The following is a 22,710-nucleotide window of genomic DNA, read 5'->3' on the forward strand; positions in this document are numbered from 1 at the left end:
GTAAATTTAGAGATGAAAAAAAAAGCACCTATCAACTTTGATTACTAAAAACCCAGGTGGCCAGGCCATCATTAATTACATCTAATGTTGCAAATTGAGAGGGGTATTTTGAAATTCTTGTCATTTAAAAGCTGAGCCTGGTTGTCCCCTCCCCTGGCCGCCATCCTCCTTGGAAATGGTTGCTAGCTGTGCACTTGTCTGAGGCAGGTCCCACTAAATCTGAAGCTTGAGGCTGATCCAGGAGCCCTGGACTGAGGGACTTGAGACAGAGTTCTAGGCCCGACTCAGAACCCTCATGGGGGTCCTGTTCTTATAAAAGTAGTGGGTTTGTTCCTCCTTCAGACCTGCTCCATCGTGTTCAGCCTGCCTGGGGTTGCACCACTGACGCCAGGTTTCCTCGTATTGAGGAGTTTTTCAGAGGACAGTTGCTTAGAGATTTCCTCTGTGGGTAATAGTCACACTATACCAGTTTTGAAGAGACTTTAGAATAGGCCCCAGTTGAACAAAGATTTTCATAGATACAGTTTTGTATAATTTACAATAATCAAACCAGAGAGTATACGTTCTGATTTTGTTTTACAATAAAATTTAATTTACTTCAAAATAACAAGAGCAAAGGTCTGATATGAACAGATAGCTTATATGCTCAATAATCTGAGATTAAATGTGTTAATATAGGTGAAACATATGGACCAGTACCAGGCTCATAGGGCACGTTTCATTTGCAAGTAAATAATATAAAATAAACATAGATAATGCTGTACATGCTTAGAAAATTAAGTGATTTAAAAAATAAAGTACAGGGCTGGGAAAATAGCTCAGTGGTCTAAGCACCTGCCTGGCAAGGGCAAAGACCTGGGTTCAATCCCTGGTACCATGTGCTGTGCCAGCCCCAAAACCGGGCATGGTGGTGCACACCTGTAACCCCAGCAATCACTCTGAATCTAAACTGAATAACAAGACCCTGCAACAAATAAATAAAAAAACAATTTTAAAGGAAAAGTTAAAAAAAAAAAAAAAGGACATACAGTAACTCTACCCTGAACATGTTGGTGCTGTTTATTTCCCACGGGGAAGAGCTGACCTGAAGAACAGCAGAACTGGACCTGGCTAAGGGGTCTGTTGTTAGTGATCATTTTGTTTTCCTCGGTGTGCCTTTCAGCACACCTCTTTCTCGTCTTTGACTCCCCCACAAAATGTGCAAGTGAGGAGGGACTCTCCAGCCGACCTTGCGGCACTGACCTGGGCTCCTGGGAGACCGATGGAGCTCTTTTGCTCTCATTACTCTTGGGATAACTTAGTGTTTGCACTGAACTCAAGCTTGAAGTCATTTGCATGCATTTCCTCAAAGCGCTTTCCGAAGCTGATGCCTTTGTGAGCGGCTGTCTTGGCAGTAAATCACGCCTCTGAATTTCCTGTCTCTTGGATTGGACACAACAGTTATGCAAGATAAAAATGCTCAGCCGTTTAACTGAACATGTGTGGTGGCAGTTGTTCACACCATTGCATCCACCCAGGGCCCCTTTGATTTATTCCATTTCCTATCTCACTTAGGCCTTCTGCCCATAAATAAATATTTAAATCACACTTCAGATATTAGAGAATGTTGAGCTTTATGTTACACCATTTGGACATGTGAACTGTTTCATAATACAACTTTAAAAGCCACATATAATGGCTTTTAAATGTTTACATTCTTAATTACAGTGGAATTTCAGTCCTGTCTTGATGTATGAGTTGGATGCATGATAGCTCATTTTTTAAAGTGCTCTGCTCTAAGAGCCTGCTAAGAAGGAAACCCATGGTTCGGTAAAACTAATTTGAAAGGCTACATTATTCAAATAACAATACAGTAAGATATGACTTGAGAATTTTGGGTAAGTCTAATGTGGTGATGTTTTATCTGTCTTGCCTCAAACTTGTAGTAACCTGTACATTTGTTATAAGAATATGGACTGATTTCTGATGCAGTCTTTTGAAAAATTTGGTGTAAAATACACATGTATAATTTCAGATTAAACAATGGAAGTATGTCTCTTATAATTGTACGGAACACTTCACGGCCAGAATTTATAAAACATCTGAAAAGATACACCAGTGTGAAGAATCAGGTACAGTACATTATTTTTGCTATTTACTTGCAAAGGTATTATTCATGGGGAGGAAGATGCTGTGAGAGTCGATGGTGTTGCCTCATAAGAAGCTCGATTTTCTTCTGAATACATTTTCCTTTTTTTTTTTTTCCAATCTATATTTCATCTAGATTTTGTAAAGCATCCAGCAATATTAATGTAGATTGGCCTTTGTTGAGATATAGGCTGTACATTTTCTTGCACAAATTGAAATAGATAATGTAATTTTATACTAAATTTGAAGGAAGTCAGTGATATAATTACATACTCAGGGTGTTGTTCAAAATGAAAAGTAGCGGGCTGGTGAGATAGCTCAGCAGTATAAAGCACATGCTTAGGCAAGCATAGGTAGTCGCAGGGGATGGTGGTTCAATCCCTGGCATCACATAACCATTCCAGCCCCGCCCTCCACCCTCAGGGAAAAAGTAAAGAAAAAGAAGAGTAGGGCCAGCGAGATAACTCAGTGGACTAAAGTGTCTGCTTAGGCAAGCGCACAGACCGTGGTTCAATCCCCAGCACCACATGCCTTGGTAGTCCCACTCTGAGGGTGCGCTGAGCCAGCCAGAGTCCAGGCATGGTGGCGCAGGCCTGTAATCCCAGTGCTGTGGAGGCTGAAAGCAGGTGAGTCACCATGAGTCCGAGCTGTACAGTGAGACCCTGAAACACGCCGCAACAATGAAATAGATTTATTTTTTAAATTTTTTTTTAACATTTTATTTAGTGTGTGTGTGTGTGTGTGTGTGTGTGTGTGGCCAGCTCAGCCCACCAGGGGGCGGGGCTGGCTGGCATGTGGTGCTGGGGGATCGAACCACAGTCCCTGTGCTTTGCCAAGCTTGTTCCAAGTAGGTGCTTTAGACCACTGAGCCATCTCTCCAGCCCCATGAAATAGATTTTTTAAAAAATGGAAAATAGTAAAATCTGGGATTTTAGCTTTCTTGAATTTGTGGGGGGGCAGATTCTCTAAAGTTATGATCTGATCCTTACACAGCTGCCTGTACTCATTGATTCCAACACATTTGCAGATGTTTTTAAAACAATCTTTAAATTATTCTATTTAAAATCATAATAAATAGGGCTATATATTTCAACCTGGGTGATTAATTTTAATGAAAAATAGTGACATGCCATTTTCTTTTGGCAGATATTCTGACTCAGATAATAGTGTTGAAGTATACAGGTGTGATAGGAAAATCCAATAGTCTCACATTCCAAAGGGTATAAAATGGTGCTGGGACATAGGTGGGAAGGAACAGGTATGGGTGGGTGAAGCAGTAAATCCAGAGGAGCAGTAAAGTAGCTGGACACAGCTACTTTGAGACTCTGCTTCTGGGGCTGGGGAGATGGCTCAGTAGAATAAGTGCTTGCCTGGCAAGCGCAAGGGCCTGAGTTCAATTCCCGGTTCTACCAAAAAAAAAAAAAAAAAACCCAAAACAAAACAACAACAACAAAAAAAACCCACCTCTGCTTCTGCCTCAGGATTTCAAACTAAGCCATCATTCCAGTTTGAGTTTCTCTTCTGTCAGCCATGCTGGCCAACACATAGCCCTGCTGTACTATTTAAGAAGTTAAATTGCAAAAATGAGATAAAGCCACACTTTTCTTAAATACAGATCTCTAAGAAGGCCATGTAGGAAAATAAATGCATTATAGGGTGTAAGCCTAAGCAGTGATTTATGTGTGTTTGGTAAATATGTAAATTTATTGACATTTATCAAAGAAATGTGTGCCTTCTCAGATTTTACTATATTTTTAAATTTTAAAACTTTTTCTTAATCTGATTTAAGTCAGAAAAGAAAGAAAAACCACTAAAAATTCTATGTTCTTGTTGATAGTCATGGACTTGGTATGTAGATTCTTTTTAAGGGAAAACTTTATTTAAAAGAGAGACAAATAGTATTAAAACAGAAAAATCACAAATGATGCGGAATTCCACTAAACGAAATAATATGAATTTCACAGTATTTCTTGTATTGCATAGTGCTATATTCCAATTAGTAGTCCATGTTATCAGATATATACATGTAAAATTGGAAAAAGAAAGAAAAATATTTAAGAAAGTAAGAATAGAGAAAAAGGAAAAAGAATTGAAAAAAGAAGACCAAACAAATTAAGGATTAACTGCTCCTTTCCGTAGATCAGCAGAAGTCCATAGTACAGTTGTCCAAACCATCCTGCTCACATGTATAGACATCTCTTACCCTGACTCCCTCTCCTGTTCTTCTCCTCATCTCAGTAATTTCTTCATTTTGAACAGGTTCATTCCATTTTCCCAGTATCGGCTGTCTCCTTTGGATTTGATTTTTCTCCTTCAGGTTCTCACACTAAGGAGGTAATATGATATTTGCATATGTGATCTTGATTTATTTCACTTAGGATTATGGTCTCTAGTTGCATCCATTTACCAATAAAAGCCTCAAATTTATCATTTTTTATAGCTGAATAATATTCCCAAAATTGTTGTCCAGGTTCAATGTAAGCCCAATTGAAATGCCATTAGTATACCTCACAGATCTAGAGAAAACATTCCTAAAATTCATCTGAAACCTGAAGAGACTCAGAATATCAAAAGCAGTCCTGGGCGACAAAGGAAAGGCATCACAATCCCTGACCTGAAATTATACTCTAAAGCTACTATGATAAAATCAGCATGGTAGTGGCATAAAGGCAGACCTCGGGGACAGTGGAACAGACTAGAAGACGCAGATTCAACCACAAACATACTCAACCACCTTATCTTTGACAAAGGGACCAAACATGTTTACTGGAAGAATAATGGTGCTGGAAAAACTGGCTTTCCACATGACAAAGACTAAAATTAGACCCATGTCTATCACCATGGGCTAAATTACAGTCAAAATAGCTCAAAGATTTAAACATTAAAACATCAACACTAATATTCAAATGACGGAACTTAGCAAAAAAGGGGTATACGGATGAATGTCCATTTTGTATCTGTGTATTCAAAGTGGTTAGGATAGATATATAGTTACATTCTCTTAATGAATAGAATGATTTGTTCTAATGGTGTTTGTAAATAGGATCTCAAGTCCGCATCTTGTACAGCAATTAACCACTAAGAAGAATGTATGCAGTGTGTTAGTTATTGAAACTGTCCTAGCGATTTGATTTGAAACTGTCTCATTGCTATTTGTTTATCCATAAAATTATGAAAAAAATAAAACATCAACACTAAATATCCTAAAGAGTTAAATGAGTATTAGCCTATTAATCTTTCTATGAGAGGCTCTGTATTTATTTAAGGGATATTTATATTATGCAAACTGTTTAGAAAAGTTCTCTTCTGGAATTCCCTCATGAGGTAAAATCTTAAGGCCACTGGCAATTTGTATAGATTTTTTTTTTCAGTGAGAGTATTTTCTGATTTCAAAAGTGATGTTTAGCTTTAAAAAAAAGTATACAGAACATAATGAAAATCTGTATAGGATTTTTTTTTATTAATTTTATTGAGAAATCTCACTGAGACAGTTTCAGAACAGGTTAGTAGGATAGTTACAATAATTAATACATTGCACGTTGTTGTCCTTGTAGTAGTTATCCATAGTGCAAGATGCAAACATGATATCCTGTCCAAACACTATTGGTAGAAATCCTTCTTCTCACTGAATTAAGAGAAAGTAGCTGAACATCTATCCTAACTATTTTGGGTTTTTTGTTTTTTTTCAAAAATTTAATGAAAAACAGATAGCAATAGGATTTTTTTTTAAAGGAGAACATATTACTCAAAATATATTTGACCTACTTTTACAGTAAGTCCTGTCAGTGATAGTATGTTTTTATTGCACTCAGCTACATCTTCAGCCTTTCTTTATCGAAAAATTATTTTGAAACAAATTCCTTGTCTGCCCCGCCCCCAGGGCACGCTGAGCCAGCAATTGAGACTGGGCATGGTGGGGAGTGCCTATAATCCCAGCTCTTGGCAGGCTGTAAACAGGCGGATCACTACGAGTCTGATCCAGTAGTGAGACCCTGAATACCCAGAAAGAGACCTTTCCCTAAAATAAAATTTAAAAAAATTCTTGCTAAGTGACTAAGTTTACTAAATTGCCTAGACTGAGCTCAAGCATGGCAGTCTTTGCACCTCAGCCTCCAGTTTATGGGTCGCAGGCATGCACCATGACATTTAGCTGTCTTTTAATAAAGAAAACTAAGCTGGGAACAGTGGCACATGCCTATGACCCCCACATTCAGGGAGCTGAGGCAGTAGAACGCAAGCTCAAAGCCCAGCCGAGTCTAGAAAATCAGACCTTGTTTTATAGAAACCAAACAAACCAGAAAATTGGGCCAGCCAGATATCTTAGCAGACTAAAGTGCCTGGCTAGGCAGAGCGCAGTGGCCAGGGTACCATGCCACCCCCCACCGCCTGGGCACACTGAAATGGCAATTGAGACTGGGAGTGGTGGCCCATGCCTGTAATCCCAGTGTTTGGGAGGCTGAAAACAGGAGGATCACTACATAGGCTGATCTACATAGTGAGACCCTGTAGACCCTGTACTATATACAAATAAATACATAAATAAACCCAAAAAATATTTCCTGCATATTTGTGTATAAGTTCCATGAGACTTAACTCTAAATAACTTAGCTACTATATGAAATTAAAGTTTGGGATGGGGAGATGGCTCAGTAGAATAAGAGCTTCCCTGGCAAGCACAAGGGTTTGAGTTCAATCCCTGGTCCTGCAAAAAAAAAAAAAAAAAAAAAAAAAAAAAAAAAAAAAAAAAAAAAAAAAAAAAAAAAAAAAAAAAAGAGAGAGAAAAGAGAGAGAGAGAGAAATTAAAATTCATGAGACTGCTCTGTAATTTTTTGCAAAGAAATTGTAAAATGTCTTACATAATGTGGGATACCATGAATACATAGATTTATCCAAGATAACTGATCTCAACTAGCATTTGATACATTTGTTAAAAATTATCTATCAAATGAACAGAATGGATATATATCCTCTTTCTATTATGACATTTTCAAAACTGAATTTATAGAATTGCTTAGGTGTATAAAGGCAAGCCAAGGTGCGATGCTAGTGTCTACCACATAGTGAGTTAGGAGCAGTGCTGGGACGCAGGAAATAAGCAGAGTTCTTCTACCTGTGAGCAGCAGCATCTTCTCTGAACTGTGACTGCCAGGTAAGCAGAACAGGTGTTTAACCTGTTTAGCCTCCAACAACAGGAAACCACTGTGGTTGCCTCCTCATCCCTATTACTGGACAGGCTAACGTTACTCTGCAGAATCCTGTGCCACCCAGTTGCTGCCCACGTCCCTCTGTCCCCAGGTCTCTCACTGGCTGGGACTATGTATATAATCAGGTTCTAGCCTTCCTGTTAGAGCTTCCCGGGAATGTAGGCTGCCTGCCTCTCCTCCCAGGATGCCCACTCCTTAGTGGCCTCTGCCCCTCTTGTTTGAACTCTGATCTCTCTGAGCCCTGCGCCCTTCCCAGGGTCTTGTTTTCTTTCTGATCTGCAGGACCACTCTGCTGTCATGTGCTGCAAAGGCTGGAAAATACTTAGGCCTCTGAGCCTGACACATCCAGAAGCAGCCTTATTGTCTTCTGTCCTCCTGCTGGTCCTTCCATGTTCCCTGTGCACGTCAGGGACACTGCTTCCTACTAGGCTGGGGACATGCTACATGCCCCTCACTCTTGGTCACCACCACCAACCCACTAACTGCTTTTGATCTCTTGTTGAAATTTCTCCCTCTTCTGAATTCAAACCCTAATCCCTCTTGTACAATGACCTTGTCCTCAGTTAGTATTGTCTTTTGTATTTCCTTTTAGAGGGAATTTTCTGGAGCCCCTCTTCATCCTTTGGGGCCTTTCCCATTGTCCCCGGAATAATAGTCTAATTCCTCAGCACACAGTGCAGTGCAGACCCTTTGTGTTATGGCCCTGGTTATGTCATAGCCTCACTTCCTGTACCACCCACTGGAGTTTGGGGGAAGGGAGCTGTGGCTTTTTTTTTTTTTTTTTTTTTTTGTATTTTTTAGGGAAGGGTCTACAGGGTGTTCAGGGTCTCACTACTAGATCGGACTCATAGTGATCTGCCTGTTTACAGCCTCCCAAGAGCTGGGAATAATTGTCACCCACCCCACCGGGGTGGGGCCAGCAGGGCAGGCCCCAGGATCATACCCCTGGCCCCTGCACTTGCTTACAGGCACTTTAATCTGCTAAGCTATTTGACCAGCCCTGGGCCTGTGTTTTGATCATTGCATTACTTTTCTAGCGCTGCCACCATGACATACAGAGTTGGTGGCTTAAACAAACAAGCAAATATATTTTCATAATTTGGAGACCACTCATTCAAGAGGATGGCAGCATTGCCTGTTTCTCATGAGGCTATGCTGGCTTCCTCCTCCTTGTGTCTCTGGGCAGTGCCTCAGTGGTATCTTGCTGTTCAGCCAAGTTTCCTGTTTGATAAGGACCCCAATCACATTGCATGGAGGCCCACTCTCCAGATGTAGGTTTAACTCAATCTCCTCTTTAAAAGCATTATCTCTGAATAGTCTGTCCTGAGGCACTAGGGGTGTGATGTAATTTCAACCTAGAAATGCTTGGGAAGCAGGGGACACAATTCAGCCCGTAATAGCGCCGCCGAATGTTTCTCTGATTGCCACATCACGACCTGCTCCTGTTCCTTGGCACATGCTGCTCTCTCTCTCCAGAGCTCCTCTCCACCTCTCCTCCCCTTCTGTGCTCTTTAGGACTGTTCAGATGCCTGCTGCTCCTATTGTTCCTTCCTGTTCCCTTGATACCATCATGGTGACACGCCTACCTGTTCCTCTTACCCCTCTTCTGAAACGGATGGCTGTCAGTTCTTGGCACCACTTGGCCTGGAGGTTCAGCACTGCGATCCTAGGCTCTGGTATCCTGTGACATTCTTCCCTTTTCTCTCATCCACAACTGAGTGAAAAGAACACACTTTTGACCTCATCTTGATTATATCTGTAAAGAGCCTACCTCCACATGTAATGACATTCAGACGTACCAGGGGTTGGAACTTGCTTTTTGGGTATTTTGTATTTTGTGCAGGGTCTCACTACAGAGCTTGGACTTGTAGTGATCCTCCTGTTTTCAAGCCTCCCCGTGCTGGGATTGCAGGTGTGTGCCACCACACCAGGACTCAGTTGCTGGCTTAGCTTGCCTGGGGGCAGGGCCAGTGTGGCACATGGCGCAGGGGTTGAACCCCGGTCCCTGCGCTTGCCTAAGCAGGTGCTTAGTCCACTGAACTACCTCACCGGCCCTAGAACTTGGTATTTTTAATTGTGTGGGAATGTAATCTAAACCACAGCCAATTATTAATGACTCGTTTAAATGAATGATTATGCAGAAATTTCTGCACCTATGAGGCATGTCCCTAAGGCTTTACACCTGGAGCAGGAGATCTGGAGCGGTGACTGTCAGGCAGTTGGAGAGAGCCACCTGGAACCCTGTGCCTCAGCCCCACTCATGACAGCTGAGGCCACCAGGCAAAGCATGTGTAAGTCAGTTTCTTAGAATAAACCAGCATCTGCTGAAGTTGGCTTCCACTTAGGTAAAATAAAGGTGGTGGCAAAAGTATTTGTTTTCTATCGACTTAAAGTTCTGACTTGTTTGTGTGTGGAAGAAAGGTGGAACACTACATACAGAATGTACTTAGGTGGAAAATTAGAATTCTTTAAAATTATTTCAGGGACCACGTAGTGCTTTTTCCTTACAGTTCTCTTAGTCACATGGGGAATGTTTTGAGTTCAGGTTCCCCTTGCACCATCTGTGAATAACTGAACCAAGTACGATCACCTTGCAGTTACTGAAGAGGAGGCAGGCACATGCCGTGGGAGGCAGGCAGGCTTCTTAGGCTCTTTTAAGATAGACTTCGCTTTTCAAACGTTTAGACCTCACTTCTTCCCAGATTCCAGATGTGAAAGTACACTACAGCTTCCTTCACATCAGCTAAACTAATTGATGAATACATAAGGAATCTTTGGATTACACAGACCTTCTGTCTCAACACATCAGCACTGAAGATCCAGTCTTTTATTTGGAAACAGTACAGTATCACTATGTACAATTATTGACATGAACTAACTTCCCTACAGTATTCTAATTAAGCCAGGAAAACTTCAGGAAAGAGAAGCCCTCAAAACAACATGGAGACCCCCATCATAGTTTCAAAGCTGTCAAAAGAGAAACACAAACATGCATGATGACATCTTGTGAGAGGGGACACAACAACCTCCTTGATTTACATTCCCAGGTAGAAATAAAGCAAGCATCATGATTTGCCTTTGTTTTATTTAGTTTAATTTTCCATTCATCGAGACTTACAATGTTGAAGAAGTAAAAGTGTACCCAAGGAATACTGTTGGATACAATCCAGGGGAGGAGGATGGATCTCAGGAAATGCCCTCAGGAAACACTACCTTCCCTTGGAATGTGGATGGCGACTTAATGGAAGTTGCATCAGAGGTCCATGTTAGGTAAGTCCAGTTATTCACTGCTTTATGTTAACCAGTAGACACAACCTAGTAATCCAGTGAAACCCAGCTTCTCTCAACAGTGCAAGGAGGAGGTAGTTGATAAATTGAAAAAATGGCTAATCAGAGAAGCATAAAAAGACATATATCCAACATTCAATGAATAGGAAATAACTTTACATTTATTAACCAACTCTTATGTGGAACAAAGTCATTGTGTTTGGGTATGTCTCAACATCTTCCAAGTTATTCATCATAGACTACACAGGTAGCTATGTTTTACACTTTGGATTTTTAAAAAATTGATCAAGATCTTAAACTACTCTGAAGCCCTTTGAGGAGGAGAATGTTAGTCTTGTTTTCCTCTTACAGGTTTCTAATCCCACAACACTTCATGCTCAGCAGTTGGCTTTCATCAGTTCTTCACAAGGCATTCAATACTTTACAAATGAACAGCTGTACATATTAACAATGGCAACTGGTAGAAGTAGGCATAGGTGAATGCAAACTCTCCTTGAGCGGGTGATGACAAAGTGGATAGAAAAGTGTACAGGGCACCCTCTCGGTGTGCATGTTCTACAGGAACAACTGACCCTTCTACAGAGGTAAAGGCAGCTTTGGAATAGTTACTGTAGATATTTCAGGTCTCTTCATTTTTGACTCTGCCATGAATATATTTGTTGGTTATTAATCTGTATGTGGCATTAGGTACCATACTTTTTCTTCTTCTCTACTGGGGATTGAACTCCAGCCCTTGCGTTTGCCAGGCAAGTGCTTATGCCACTGAGCTATCTCCCCAGCCGCACACCTTACTCATGAAGTCTATGTAAAGAATGACAAACTGAGTGATTGATATGAAATAATAAATTATGTTATTCTTTACAGATTACACCCAGGATGTATCAGTTTTTATGGAGGAATCATGGAAGAAATGAATGATTCTAAAGTAACATGCAATTGTTTATAATAGAAATATGTAAAGTACCATTTTTGTATGGGATGATTTGATCATGACTTAAACAGATATTCTAACAGAAAATGTATTTGTAAGAAATTAAAAGTGGTATTATTGGTACTACTAAAATGCAGGAGTCAGAGCTTTGAAAATCAAGATTAAAAAAATATAAAGAAAAAATTTCAAGTTCCTGTCTTTAGAAGGTGTTTATTGCAAGTGAAAATAAACATTCAATGCCTTCACGTATTATCAGGATATATCAATATTTAAGATAATTTGAAATCAAAATCATTTGAGGTTTTATTTTCCAGGATTTAAACCCACCAAGTCTGGTGTCAGATTTCCTGTAGCCTGATGCAAACAGATCCCTCTCAGGACCACACTGAGGTATCTAATCTGGAGGAGTTAAATTTCAAAAATCACACAAGAAGTCGATGATATGACCAAAATCAGGACTTTCTTTTACAAAAATCTTTGTAATACGTAGACCACCTTCTAAAAGCAGGTTGTAAAATAGGATTTAAAACCCATCACAAAGTTGATAGATTTTTTTTCTGGAACCATGTTAAGGCACCTAACTGGATGAAAGCTACCAGGTAACTCTGTCTTTCTTGCACTAGAAAGGCCTGGGTCTGACCCTTAGCTTTCAGCATAGCCACCAAATTTTAGTTTTCTTAGAGACAATAGTTCTCTAGATCTGTGCTTCATTTTCATATATGAGCCTCAATATTCTAAAAGAGCTAAAATTTTTTAATAAAAGCATAAAAATACACCTTATGCACAAATGTGTTATTTAAAATATGTACAAGCAAAACAAAGTTTACCATGTATATTCTGATTGAAAGAGGCTTTGTGCTTAAGTTCTATTGCTCAAGTGCCTTCAAAAATCTGTGTACGTAATCCTCATTTTCCAGGCACTGGTCATAGAGTGGAAGCTTAGGAATGGATGGCTTTCACGAGTCAGGAAATCCAAGGAGGTAGACAGCTGGCAGCGACTTTGTGTAAAGTAATATTTCCTGTAACAGTTGAGACTGTTCTCTTATTTGATCACTTCCTCTAACAGATGTTGAAAAACTGGCCATAGTTTTCATACACATATATTTATATGAAATAAATATTACAAAATGATTATATTTGAAGATTCATTGAATGATAAAATGGCTTCTTGCTGTATTTTAAATAATTTATTTAAAATAGAACCTTCTATAATATTAAGTTAAAACTTTTAGCTCCTGTTATCCAAACATCTCATGGAAATTCTGATGCCACTTTTATGTTAACTGTATCATTCCAATGTGTATTTTTCAGTTGTCTGCAAAATGTATTCCTGCATTTCTGTGGAGAATGCCTGAACAGGCCTGAGTAAAACGCATATTTGCTTAATTATGATGGTATTTTGTACAGTACCCAGCAAGTCAAATACTGCCCCTGTATCACTCTTTGGACAGATTCCTAAAATCACTAATGATGTCCAGTTTTCATATTTCTTAAATATATCAGTGTATATTAGCTAAAGTGCAACATTTATAATCCATTGTTTTAGAATATAAATTATAACACTTAAGAATTTGTTATAAACCAAAACATTTCAGGGTGGTTTTCTCTTAACCCCTAGGTACTCTTGATAGATGTATATTGTAGGAGATGATCAGATTTATACCTATACATGTATCTATGCATATATATTCTTTTTAAACAACATGGATGTATAAGAAAAGAACACATAGATTTGTAGTTATCCAGAAGTCTTCCTGTTAAATCAGTGTATTCAGTATGAAATCTGTACATCAGGGCTACACTGTTCATAGTCTGTTGAATAAAATGGTCACTCGAGCAAAGGAAATGCATTGTAAAAAAGGTCTTTAAGGAAAATTCCATGAAATGTGTTTAAAGAACATTTGTCCAACAGTCTCAAAGACGTATTTGAAATGAATCAGTGCTCATGTGTCCTGGTCCACTAGGCCTTAGTTCCAATGGACTTTCAAGATCTCTTTCAGCATTTATTCTTCTTGAATAAGTCGAAGGCTGTAGTGTTCTTCTACCCATTTAATTTCTGTAAGATCTTCTTTGGCTGTGCTAAGTATTACAGCTTTGCAGTCATTCTCTTTGCAAGAACAGTCATGACTTGAATTTTTACCTCGGTAACACATATCATGTTGTAAGTAAAAGAAATATGCAAAAAAAAAAAATCTGAGAAAATTTTGTTTTCCTGTAAACAATGATTTTAGCCTAACCTGAGTCTCTTCAGTTCTCTGAAGTTGAAAGCAGTCTTTATTCATCATCATTGGTTTTGCTGTTGACATAACTCCAACTATCTCTGTTTTCTTCTTGTAGGATAGATTTGTATTGTCTTTTAAAGAAGCCAGCCTAAAAATGGAATTACATTGTAACTGATGTATGGTTACAAGTGTACAATATTCACATCAAATACCCAATCAATTAATATATATATATATATATATATATATATATATATATATATATATATGGATGTATAAGAAAAAACACATAGATTTGTAGTTATCCAGAAGTCTTCCTGTTAAACCAGTGTATTCAGTATGAAATCTGTATATCAGGGCTACACTGTTCATAGTCTGAGAGAAAGAGAGAGGGGGATGGGGGTCTTGCTGTGTAGTTCAGGCTGGCTTTGAATTCACTTTGTAGCTCAGGGTTTTCTGGAACTCCTAACCATCCTCCTGCCTCAGCCTCCAAAGTGCTGGGATTACAAACATGCACCCCCACACCTGGCTGCCAATATATCTTTTAACAATATCCCTTGAAACAAAAATTCAGAGAGTTTTACCCAATGTAGTCAGTAAAAATTAGTTTGGGACATATTTGGCTAAAGTTGTGTTTTGTTGTCAATGCAGTAACACGGTGCACAACCTCGTCCCCTGAACATGGCATCCAACATGCTCCACAATGTTTCGCAAATGCTCTTTTAAAAGATCATCTTGCAAATCTGGTGTTATAGCTTGAACATTTGTTATTTGAAAATAAACTTTTTTCCAGAAAGACTTTGGTATGGATGTTAGAAGAAATACGCAACCAATGCTATATATTCACCTGATATAAAAAGTTAGCCTGTATACTTCAGTAATTTTTTTGGTTTTTTTAGAAGACATTGAGATATTTATTTTAGAATAGCAACTGTAATTAGAATAAAAACTTACATTGACTGTGAAGACCTCTGAAGAATGTAACGCATTGGTCTACTGCTATTTTATGTACACTAGCAGAAGATGTAGAATCCTGGGAGGGGGAGAGACTGGGGACTTCATTGTTGAACATAATACCAACAACCAGAATATGAACATACTTCAGTAATGTGGAGCCATACATTAGCTCTGAGAAAATGGTCTTTTGAGGAGATTGAATGGCAACACTAAATTTGGTAATTATTAAAGGCTTACCTTCCACATAACGCATGAAATCAACAATAGTACAATGAGTCCAAGTAGCAAGCTACTTGAAATAATCACTATGGTGAAATGGCGCTTGGGCTTTTGATGGTGTAATCCTTCCAGGAGGACCTGTGTGAAAAATTAAGAGAGACAGCTTAGAAATTGTCACTTCCTTTCAACCTCACTAAGTCCCTATAAAATTAGAAGTAGGCACCCCCCTGTCCTGCTGCTTTTACTCAACCGCAGGGAACAGCACTACCTGTGAGGCAGTGGGGTTTCTTCTGTCACCCTATTCTCACCGCTACCCACTGTACCTTCCCGAAAATCTTCCCTCCTGTCGTTGCAGAAAATGCCACCTTGGTGAAGTGCTCCACGTCCTCCACAATCTGCTTACGTGCTAATTTTCTGACTCAGGCGAAAGGAAACGATTCTAGACACGCTCACGGCACGCTTCCTAATGGTTCTAGCACTTACGTGTGCTGCGTTCTCGTCCTTGTTCAGCTCGATAACTCTGGGGTGTGGCTCTGCAAAAGCTGCTGCTCTTATCTCCAACTTGAGTGAGGAAGTGTCATCCTGTGGGAACCACAGAAACATTATCGTGACTTTGTTGAGTTTTATTCCACAAAGTCATATTAATAATTCTTATGGGGGCCGGGGAGATCGCTCAGTGGAATAAGCACTTCCCTGGCAAGTGCAAGGGCCTGAGTTCAATCCCTGGTTCCACAAAAAAAATAAAATAAAATAAAATAAAAAAATAAAATAAAATAAAATAAAAAAATCCAATAATTCTTATGACCCATGTATTATCTAGATGTTTCTGCAGTTTGCTTTCCTATTTACTGACATGCAGTGTTTCCCACGAGTTCCCAGGTGTGGTCTTAGTACATGTTTATATGGTATTATTTCATCAAAAGCCTTTTATTAAGCATAACTATGTGGCAGGGAACTTGATTTAAATATTATTTGTTAGACTATAATAAGAGGTTATTTCCTTGGGAATGTTACATTTTTATCCCCAAGCAAGACTTTTTTTTTTTTTTGTAACCTGATAAACATTCTCTCAAGTCTAACGTTTCTTTTAAAAGAAATCTCATGCAAATTGTAATAGAATCCAGATATAAAATCAGTGCATGAACTCAGAGTCTTACTCCTACAGTCAGGACTTTATAACTTGGAACACACAGAGCTTGGTGGTCCACATACAGGCTTTGCAGAGGTACAGTGTTTTCTTGTCTATAAATGCTACAATGAGACTATTTTCCTTGGTCAGGCTCTTAAAAAGGTTCTTAAAGAAACTTAAAAACTACTGTGTAAAGATTATTTGACATTTTACAAGCTTTGTCTAAATTCAGAGCACTATCTGGAGATACCTGTGTCAGGATGGGCCGTGGTACCCCCCGTGTCCGGTGGGCAGCAGCAGGGGGTGCTGCGAAATACCACACATGGCACAGGACAGTGCCTGACAATAAAAATTATCTGCTTTGAAACATGAGCAATCTCACTGTGGAGAAGCCTGGGGAAGGTCAGATGGCAACCTGAGAAGTCAGGGGACTTTCTCCTGGTCTCCAGACTTGACAGCACAGCTGAAGCTGACATAGACCAATCTCTCTCATCTGGGCCACCCAGGGAGATGGCGAAATGAAAAGGGGGCAGGGGAGATAGCTCAGTGGTCTAAGCACCTGTCTAGCAAGCACAGGACCTGGGCTTGATCCCTGGCACCACATGCCTTGCTGGCCCTAAACCGGGTGTGGTGGTGCATACCTGTAACCCCAGTGCTGGGGAGGTTGACACAGGAAGATCACTATGAGTCTGAGCTACGTAGTAAGACCCTGTGCCAAATAAACAAACAATAAATAAATATTTTTTTAAAATGAAAGGGTTAGGGATGTAGCTCAGTGTGCAGGCCCTGAGTTCAATCCCCAGGACTGCTGTAGAAAGAAAAAAACCTCCAACAGCTGCCATAAATCATCTCATTTAATCTAAACACTACTTAAACATTGCTCATACTGAGCAGATGAGGAAACTGCACAATAGGACTTCAGATAAAAATAGTTTCATCTCAAAGTACACTTCATAAAAAGTCCAACAGACAGGTAGGTGTTTTTGTGTGTGTGGGAGGGGTAGGTACCAGAGATTGAACTCAGGACCTTGTGTTTGCCCGGCAAACACTTATTCCACTGAGCTATCTCCCCAGCCCTATTTTTAAATTTTAAGTGTCATTCTATTGTGTGTTTTTTTTTTTCATTATTATGTTTTGGTATTGTTGGTATACTCTGATGGTTTAGTTTCATTTTACAAAAGCCTTGATTTTACTACATAACTACTTTCAAAAGATTGTATGGATAATTGAAAGCATTGTGAAAAGAATTTTTAAGGTTATATGAAATGTGAAGATGGTCAATTTCTTTGATTTAGTTAAGGTTTAAAAAGAGTTGGGCATGCTTTCTAAACTACTCCATTATACCATAGTTTTTAGAGCTCTGAAGTGATAGCAGAAATCAATTTTAAGTTTTATTCCAAATTTTTATTTATATCTTCATTTGTCAAATGCCTTCATACGATGTTGCCTGGATGAGATTAAACTTAGATATTTATGCATGTATCTGTGAAGCTGTCCATGTATTTTAGACTTACCATTTCCAAAATGGATGGCCGGCCTTCCAACTGAATGTGTATACTGGCTTCTTTTCCACTGTCCATTTTCCCAAAATTGCATAGAATATTTAAACAGTATGGATCAGTTTTCATGCAGTACTACAAAAGAATATAAAAGTACTACATTAAAAATTCTCAACATTTACCTTCAAAATTATCATCATAAAAACAATCTTTTATGGCATTTCATAATTTGTCTTTCCATGAACATGCCATCAAATATCTGCTTTCCTCAGTGGCATTTAAAACTCGCTTTAAATAAAACACGAAATGTTTGTTTTGTAAGTTATAACAGAAACGAAGTGTTCGAAGCGGAGCGTGTGTTCTCGCCATTCTTAGTAACAGAGTCCTGCGAGACTCTGTGTTCTACTCCTGCATCATTTGAACGGGGTGGTTGCTCACCTAGTTTCTGTTCCCAGGCTCATGAGGATGGAGAGAATGAATAGGCGAGGCTGTCCAGGCGACAGTGTTCTGAAAGGGTCTGGGACCGGATTGGACCACACCAGGGTCGTTTGGTAGATAATGAGGCTGGAATCTCTAGCGAACGCTGGGTCTTTCCTGATCCTCCAATCATGCTTACCCTTTCACACAAGGATGTGCCCTACTCTTGCATTCTCTCCATCACCCAGCTGGCAGCTCCCACTAGTGTTTTATGCGTTTTATTTTTAAAAATTTTATGTTATGGAAAAAACCCCGGCCTCACCCCCCGGGGAGCACTGAGAGGGCAATGGAGACTGAGCATGGTGGTGTGCACCTGTAATCCCAGCTCTTGGGAGGCTGTAAACAAGCGGATCACTATGAGTCTGATTTGGTAGTGAGACCCTGAACACCCTGTAGACCCTTCCCTAAAATGCAAAAAATAAAGTAAAAAAAAAAAAACCCACAATATTTCAAAACAATAGCTAATACGTTGTGCATTGCTGTCTTCGCAGCAGTTACTCATAGTACGAGAGAGGCATGAAAAATTGTCCAAACAATGTCGACATAAACTTTTTTTCTCAATGAACTAAGAGAAGCTGGAAGTACAACTGTATTGCTGTTTTCTTTTGCCTGTCCTTCTTTCCCCCTCCCCTACTTTTCTTTTTTGTAGAAGTTTCTTCCCATTTCACATCCATTGTACATTTTGGACCCTTCAGGCCTTTTTTAGAACATGAAAACTACAACATGTTGGACTAAGACTTACCAGTACCCTCTTGTCAGTCTTTGACAAGAACTTGAGGATGCCTTTTAAGGTCTCCACAGCATCCCGCTTCTGCCCTGATGTACACTCCCTTTGATAATTTTCAAACTTGCATTGTCCAGTAGTTGTCTGTAAATGCCAAAAGCAAGAAAAACGTTATATTTAATGTTGAAAAGGACACAATGTGGTTTAAAAATTCTAATTACTTACATTTTCTAAACTACATCAAGTTGTGAAAAGATCATGAAAATACTTGGACAGAATTATTTAGGAAAGCTTAAGTCTCTACGGCAAGACATGAACAAAATCCCAGCAGAGTTGTCAAGGGTTGGATTTAGGTTCTATGCTGACAGAATGACCTTAACCTTACAGAATATGAGAGAGGACAAAAATAAATTTGAGCATTAGCCTGCAGTTAAACCTTTCTTTGGCTTTATGTGCAAAACAAGATGATAAAATTGTATCTCCTACTATCTAAATCTGGAATTCAAGCAAGATTTCAAAAATATACTGAAATACATTTTAGATATGTATTTCACTTGGTAAATACTTTTTTTTTTGCTACCTAGAGGTAAGAAGAATTCTGATGGATCAATAAGAGAAAACTAGATTCATGTTATTTAAATTTTGTTTTCCTTGAAAAGCTCCATTAATCTTTCAATAGCAGTTTCAAGCTTCATGGAGAAGTCTCCCAACTAAATTAGTTTAACATATCCATATCACAAAGAAAACATGTCTTAATTACTCAGTATACATGATAGAAGAGAGTTTAATTGTGTAAGTCAAATGAAGTTCCACTATTCTATACTTCTAAAGCTCTATATTTGGTACAGGGTCTCACAACACAGCTCAGATTCAGCGTGATCCTCCTGTTTTCAGCCTCCCAGTGGTGGAATTAAAGGCGTGTACCACCATGCCCAGACTTGGTGGTGGGCTCAACATGCCTGGGAGCAGGACCAGCACAACATATGGTGCCGGGGATTGAACCCCGGTCCCTGAGCTTGCTTAAGCAGGTGCTTAGTTCACTGAGCTATCTCTCTTGCCCTATATGATACTAATGCATGATGAATTCATTCAGTCATGAGACTGAAAGAAGGGAACAGAAATCCCTGACTTAGCAATACTAAGAATTAAGGACTGGACTACATTTGTTTTATTACTTAACATAGACTGAATATAAAGATCAGAACTCAGTTTTACCTGGACATCCAAAATGTTGAACAGTTTATCAGTTTGGGGAACAAAAGAATTTGGGATCATGATTTCCACACTAACATTTGGAGCCATGCTAATGCCCATGTTGATAACCTGACAAGGAAAAAAAAATTTAGAATAATTTAAAGATGCAACTTCATTATATAAATACAGAAATCAGTGTGGTTCTGGGTGAGCAGGCAACATATCTAGTGGTCAGCGTTTATTGAGAACAGTGAGACATCAGAGGCAGAGAGGATGTCTATAGTCAGGATATTAAAAGTTCATTAATTCATCAGAATTTTTAGTTTTCTCATTTTAGCTCTTTTTTCTAGCCAAAAGTCCAGCCTTACTTAAGAAAGAGACGTCGTGAGCACACGTTAGCATGCCACGTTCTGCACTCTGGAAACACGGCCGCTTGGTCTCTGTCGCCTGGGAGATGGGCGAACGTGTGTGAGGGTGCAAGCGAGGCACAGCTCTCAGAGGCGCTTGTGATGGTCCAGTGATGGACGCTGTACGAGGGACAAGCGTTGAATTCTTGGTGTCCTAGTTCTAACTCCTATATTTTCACAAAGTTGCTGCATGCTGAGAAAATAATCATCAGCTCTAAGTGAGTAAAAATGTATTTTAAAATGTGGTTTTATTTAGGGTAAATATAATGCTAAATGGATTTGGAAGATGGGTTAAGTATGTCACTGGGTTTTCATGAAGAGCAATGGGTGCTTAATAAAAGTACACAAAAGGGTATTTCATGCCTGTTGATAAATTTGGGGATTACAGATCCCTGAGAGGAGGTCAGACCTAAGTGTGGCCTACAGAGAGCTTAATGATAAAATCAGTACCCAAAAAAGGTTTTAAGCAATGCCTGAATGAGAGAAGGATGGCTTGCACACCTGCAGTAATCTGGGTGTGTATGACACAGATGGAAAGCCTGTATCTACATTTGGGATGGGTGCTTCATCGCAAAAGCAGAGAGCACGGGAAGAAGAAAGGTCCACGGTGGGCACCCAGTGCTGCCCAGGGCTACGGAGAAGGTCACCATGGTGTAAGGAAGTGGTCAGTCTACCTGGCAATGACGCTTCATCCTTGGTCACCTCCTGTCACTCAGACCTTCAAGGAGTACTTTTGTCTAGTCTCTGTCTCTCCATTAATTAGAAAATACTTGTTGACAATTAGTGGCAAGTTAATTAATAGGCTTTCTAGAGTCCATCTTTTCTCTTTCAGCACAATCCTCTATGGGGTCCTAACAAATATTTCTTGGGACTTCATGGTAGAGTAAATTGTCCAGCATTGTATACTAACAACAAAAACTAAGGAGACAGAGTCAATGGGATTTTAATGTCATTATTTTCAATAGATCTGGGGTGGGCCCAGAAATTTACATTTTGTGCATGTACCACAGGTGATTCTGATGCGAATTTTGTAAAGCATCACCTTGGAAAACAATATACTGTACTTACTGTAAGACTCATAATCTATGGATTATGTATATAAGAATGTCTGCACAGTGCTTTAGATCCTAAACCTTTTTATAGACACTGTTATTAGGTACTCATGTATCATAACGAGAATTTGTTTGGCAGCAGTTTTGTAAAAGAAATTGTACATCAATGTATTAATATTTCCACAGCATAATGGGATTCTTTGCTTTTCACTAATTGCTAAAGTGCTAGTGATAGCCCATAAACGTGTGGAGAAGTAGAGGGTAGGAGCCTTCTTTACTCGGTAATATGAGGGCTGTTGTAAGGCTTGAACCCGGAAGAGATCCACGGATGTCCCCCCTGGGCCTGTTATCCCATGTGTATCTCCTATGGGGTCAGCTCACCCCAGTGCTGCAAGCACAACCTCAGTGTGAGCTGTCCTGTGAGGAGACGAGGCCTAACAGCTCTTCTGCAATTAGGAAGGACACAGAGAAAGAGAGGAACTAGGAAGGGTAGGGAGGGCAAAGGGAAGCACAAAGACCGAAGTGTGCTATGCATGTGGACCGATTCCCTATGAGGAATATAATCATTATGTAAGGCAAACATGTACTAATAAAAGTTCTAAAAATAAGAAACAGGAAAGCTGCAGTGTGAAAAGAAAAGGTCTGAGTCTCAGCACAGCCGCCCGCTTCAGAAGGACTGGAGCCGAGCCTCCGTGACATCCGCCCAGTTCCGATAGAACACACGCAATCACCCTTTCTTACATGGAAAGTGAAATTCATCTTCTCGGTCATACATGTTTCAGGTTCGCCGTCCTCACTAGATCCGTACATGAAGGAAGTTGGATTCACAAACCTGAAAGGAAGAAAATTGGAATGAAAGGCGTTCTCTGAAGAGGGACTGTGGTCTTTCTCTGTACACACGTTACAGCATATGTAAGAGTTACACAGGATCCTTGTTCCTGTTCATGGGTTTTTATTTGACCAAGTAAGAAAACTGAGGCCAAATGTTTTATTCTCAATATTTTCATACCTTCCTATCCTAAGCCTGCCTGCCTGCCCCACTGTGCTGACTACTGTCCCACTTTTTTTTTTTTCAACAAATAATACACTGCATATATTCTTCTTAGTGGTTAATTGCTGTACAAGACGCGGACTTGTGATCCCATTTACAAACACCATTAGAACAAATCATTCTATTCATTAAGAGAATGCAACTATATATCCATCCCAACCACTTTGAATACACAGATACAAAATGGACATTCATCGGTATACCCCATTTTTTCTAGGTTCCATTATTG

At 39.5% G+C, this 22,710-nt stretch overlaps 2 protein-coding genes across 2 annotated transcripts in view; one reads left to right on the forward strand and one right to left on the reverse strand.

The window, feature by feature from the left end:
* Cerkl (ceramide kinase like) overlaps positions 1-11,584 on the forward strand; it is a 124,441-nt gene extending 112,857 nt beyond the window's left edge. Inside the window, exons 11-13 of the mRNA XM_004628641.2 lie at positions 2,015-2,111; positions 10,423-10,601; positions 11,484-11,584. Of these exons, the coding sequence (XP_004628698.1) occupies positions 2,015-2,111; positions 10,423-10,601; positions 11,484-11,565 (358 nt within the window). The 3' untranslated portion in view covers positions 11,566-11,584. The remainder of the gene's footprint in view (positions 1-2,014; positions 2,112-10,422; positions 10,602-11,483) is intronic.
* Positions 11,578-22,710, reverse strand: part of Itga4 (integrin subunit alpha 4) — an 89,115-nt gene continuing 77,982 nt past the window's right edge. Inside the window, exons 22-28 of the mRNA XM_004628644.2 lie at positions 22,172-22,262; positions 19,993-20,100; positions 18,796-18,921; positions 17,592-17,711; positions 15,432-15,530; positions 14,967-15,086; positions 11,578-13,920 (exon numbers count right to left, since the gene is read on the reverse strand). Of these exons, the coding sequence (XP_004628701.2) occupies positions 13,825-13,920; positions 14,967-15,086; positions 15,432-15,530; positions 17,592-17,711; positions 18,796-18,921; positions 19,993-20,100; positions 22,172-22,262 (760 nt within the window). The 3' untranslated portion in view covers positions 11,578-13,824. The remainder of the gene's footprint in view (positions 13,921-14,966; positions 15,087-15,431; positions 15,531-17,591; positions 17,712-18,795; positions 18,922-19,992; positions 20,101-22,171; positions 22,263-22,710) is intronic.

Source organism: Octodon degus, unplaced genomic scaffold (genome assembly GCF_000260255.1).
Source record: "Octodon degus isolate 3935 unplaced genomic scaffold, OctDeg1.0 scaffold00025, whole genome shotgun sequence".
Lineage (NCBI taxonomy): Eukaryota > Metazoa > Chordata > Mammalia > Rodentia > Octodontidae > Octodon > Octodon degus.